At 39.3% G+C, this 4,139-nt stretch overlaps 1 protein-coding gene across 1 annotated transcript in view; it reads right to left on the reverse strand.

Moving 5' to 3' along the window:
* The window catches only part of NDUFC2 (NADH:ubiquinone oxidoreductase subunit C2), a 9,705-nt gene extending 9,332 nt beyond the window's left edge, over positions 1–373 (reverse strand). The window contains exon 1 of the mRNA XM_006772520.2: positions 43–373. Within this exon, the coding sequence (XP_006772583.1) occupies positions 43–211 (169 nt within the window). The 5' untranslated portion in view covers positions 212–373. The remainder of the gene's footprint in view (positions 1–42) is intronic.
* Between the last annotated feature and the right edge of the window lie 3,766 nt (positions 374–4,139).

Below are 4,139 nucleotides of genomic sequence, written 5' to 3' on the forward strand. Positions count from 1 at the left end.
GACCCTCTCCCCTCCCACCGGATCCCGCCGCGCAGCCCTCACCGGCCGTCAACACGGGCCTCTGCCGGATCGCGTTATCAAGGAGGCCCGAGCAGTAGCCCAAGAAGCCGAAGTAGGCGAGCCGCGGGTCGGTCAGCTTGGGCGGGGGCAGGCTCCGGGCCTCATCCGGCAGGAACTCTAAGGGCCTGCGGCCCGGCCGTCCGGTCATCATATTGAGGCCGCTCTTACTTGAGGCCTGGCCTCAGACCGCCCACTGGGAAGAAAATCACCACGACCACCGGCGGGTCCCGCGTCCTAAACTTTCTCCTCCCGGCACCGGGCTGAAGGGCACTGCGCAGGGCGGTGCAGCGCGCAAACGCTTCCCGAGACGCACTGCTGCACGAGCGAGCTTGCGCGGGAGGTTCCGGGGCACTAAGTGACCCACCTGGCTAACCTGCCCGCAGGCGCTCATTTCAGCCGGCAGGGTAGGTACCAGGAGTCGAGGGGGTACACGAAAGGAGCCAAGTTGGGAGACTAGGAGGTACTGCTCTTTTTCGCCCAACCTTCCCCACCCAGAATTGTCTCTTCCTCTCCTGCCCCTGAATGTCCCTTCTGCAAGAATTTATCTTTGCATCCAACATCTACAAGTGCACTTGATGGATAGTTTCAAAAAACGTAATTAATTGAATTCCCATAAAAGCTGTTTTCATTTTCTGGGCTTCCAGTCGTCCATTCCTACCGGCACACCCTGCAAAGCCTAAAATTAAGGTCCAGCCATCAACAAAGTATTCAGAGGACCCAGGACTGGATCCTTTAGCTAAACTCTTGAAATTCAGCCTGGGCGGCAGCACCTTAAAAATTTTCACCTTGCCTAACTAGTTTGGCTCAGTGGATAGAGCGTCAGCCTGCGGACTGAAGGGTCCCGGGTTCGATCCTAGTCAAGGGCATGTACCTTGGTTGCTGGCACATCCCCAGTGGGGAGTGGGCAGGAGGCAGCTGATTGATGTTTCTAACTCTATTCCTCTCCCTCTCTGTAAAAAAATCAATAAAATACATTAAAAAAATTTTTTTCACCTCTGGGTCTTCAGGTCCTTGTACGTGACTGAGGGAAGAGGTGTTTTCTAAAGGTTTGAGGAAAGAAAGAAGGATGCTATAACATTCTGCTATAATTTTTCAGTCTCTGCTCACCTACTTCCAATACCGGGGAGTGTCTATCCTGGAACAGTTTTTTCTTCAGCAAACCTTCCTGATATTGAGCAAAGATATTTTCTTTTTGTGTTCATTCATTAGTGGGATCAATACTAATGAAACCAGAAGTTAATACAAAGGTATATGTATCAACCAAAGTGGAATAATTATCAGTTAAGAGTCATTAAATAAAGGATAGATCTTTTAGGCCTATAGAAGGCACTCCCAGATCCGCTAGATTTCAAGTTAGGATTCTCCCAAGGAACACATATTGCAACACTTTCCTGGAAGGCAGCAAATGCTTCGAAGACTCATACTCTCTGACCCAGTAATTACACGTCTGGGAATCTGTCCTATGGAAATAGTATGTCATTTTGCACAAAATTTCTTTTTTTAACCACAGTGTTTCTCTGAAAATATCAGAAGAATGAAAACAAACAAAAAAATCTTCCATAGTAGGATTATGTAAATTTTGAATATTAGATGAATCATTAGGCAAACACTTAAATATTTAAATGATGCTTACACATCCTTCTCTTCTTCATCCATCTATGACCAATAAATATTGAAAGAATTCTCAGAACTTCTCTAATCATCATGGAAATTCACATTAAAATATTTTTAAATGTATTAGTAACCTTGTATTGCCAAAACAATCTTGAAAAAGAACAAAATTGGAGACCTCACAATTCCTGATTTCAAAACATACTACAAAACAACAGTAATAAAGACTGTGTGGTAATGACATGTAGATAGATATATAGACCAGTGGAACAAAATAGAGAGCCCAGAAATAAAACCATCTCGGAAGAAACATCTCAAATTAAGTATATAAAAAAATAAAATTCTTCTTCACATTGAGAAAGTTAAGAAATATTTTCAGGCCCTGGCTGGCTAGCTCAGTTGGTTAGAGCATTATCCTGATTCACCAAAGTTGTGTGTTTGATCCCTGGTCAGGGCACATACAAGAATCACCCAATAAATGCACAAATAAGTTGAACAGTAAATCAATGTTTCTCTCATCTCCCTTTTTCTCTAAAAAAAAAATCAATAAAAAATATTTTCAAATATAAGGAATAATATAAAAAATAGCTACATTTCTGTCACTATAACATTTTGTTGTATTTGCTTCAAGTCTTTATTTAAATTATTTTTATTGTTGACAGTATTACAAATGTCTCCCTTTTTCTCCCTTTTTGCCCCTCTCTACCTAATTCCCACCCCACCCTAGGCCTTCCCCATTCTATTTGTCTGTGTCCATGGGTTATGCATATATGCATATTGCTACAGGTATTTATTGCCTGATGTATATATGTAAAATACATATATACACAACATTTGTATATATTCTCCTTTAAAGTTTTTTTTAAAAAATATTTTTACTGCCCTAGCCAGTTTTGCTCAGTGGATAGAGTGTCATCCTGCAGACTGAAGGGTCCCGGGTTCGATTTCGGTCAAGGGTACATGCCCAGGTTGTGGGTTCAATCCCCAGTAGGGGGTGTGCAGAAGGCAGATCAATAATTCTTTTTCATCGTTGATATTTCTCTCTCTCCCTTCCTCTCTGAAATCGAGAGAGAGAGAGAGAGAGAGAGGGAGAGAGAAACATCACTGATGTGAGAGCATCATTGATCAGCTGCCTCCTATAAGCCCCCTACTGGGAATCGAGCCCACAGCTCGGGCATGTGCCTTGACTGGGAATGGAACCCTGACCTCCTGGTTCATAGGTCGATGCTCAACCACTGAGCCATGCTGGCAGGGCTATGTTCTCCTTTAAAAATATGAAAATAAAACAGTACAGTGCTATAACTCCTTTTGATCTTAGTCTTCATTCTCATTCTCTTTCCTTCCTTCCAAGAGGCAACCTTGGTCCTAATTCCATATATTATTAGTGTCATTTTACTATTCACATTCATAGATGAATTCATAGACAACATAAAACATGGTGTGTGTGTGGTTTTAAAACTGTACACATTCTCTACAGATTATCTCCTTGTTTAGTATTGGAACTGCTGAATTTCAGAATATATGAATTTTTAATTTTACTATATAATATCAAGTTCCTCCATAAAGAAACTGATCCAATTTCCATTTATATCCACAATTTATGTGAACATAGCAATATTTTCTGTTATCAGACTTTAGTTTTTGTCTATGGTAAAAAATGGGATCTCAATGTTGTTTTAATTTGCATTTCCCTATTATCTAGTGAAAATTGTATCTTTAAAAAAAAAATTTATTGATTAGAGAAAGAGAGGGATAGAGAGATGGAAACATCCAGCCCACAACCCGGGCATATACCCTGACTGGGAATCAAATCAGTGATCTCCTGGTTCATGGGTCGATGCTCAACCACTGAGCCACACTGGCCAGGCAATAGTATCTCTTTCTACAGTTATTTGCTATTTGGGTTTCTTTCTGTTTGCCTAGTTATATACTTTGCTTATTTTCTTTAGGGTTGTCTTTTTTCTAAATGATTTGTAGGAATTTTTAATGTGAAATAATATAAATCCTTTGTCTGTTATATATGTTACAAAATACTCCCCCCATCTATTGTTTGTCTTTTAGCTTTATTTATAAGGTCTTCTATTATACAGGTTAAAGTTCTTTTTTTTTTTTTCCAAGAAAATAATAAAGTTTATTTTATTATAAAAATTTATATAAAATAAACCATAAACACAACCATTAAAACTAAAACAGTATATAAAAACATTTCCAGTGAAAATTAATCTTATCAAAACTTGAAATTATCCTTTTAGATATACAATGCTTTCTTTCCTAGACTTAAAATAGGGATTTCCATTACACTTAATGAGGCTATGAATATTAAATATTATTTTTAAAGAGATTCTCAAACTCAAGAATTAAATACTTTCAAAGTTATCACAAAGATCTTTGTGTAGTTAAGAAAATCCTAAGTCCAGAATACAAAACCCACCTGAAATAATCTAACACAACAAAACACTTTACATAAA

This window comes from Myotis davidii, unplaced genomic scaffold (genome assembly GCF_000327345.1).
Source record: "Myotis davidii unplaced genomic scaffold, ASM32734v1 scaffold646, whole genome shotgun sequence".
Classification (NCBI taxonomy): Eukaryota; Metazoa; Chordata; class Mammalia; order Chiroptera; family Vespertilionidae; genus Myotis; species Myotis davidii.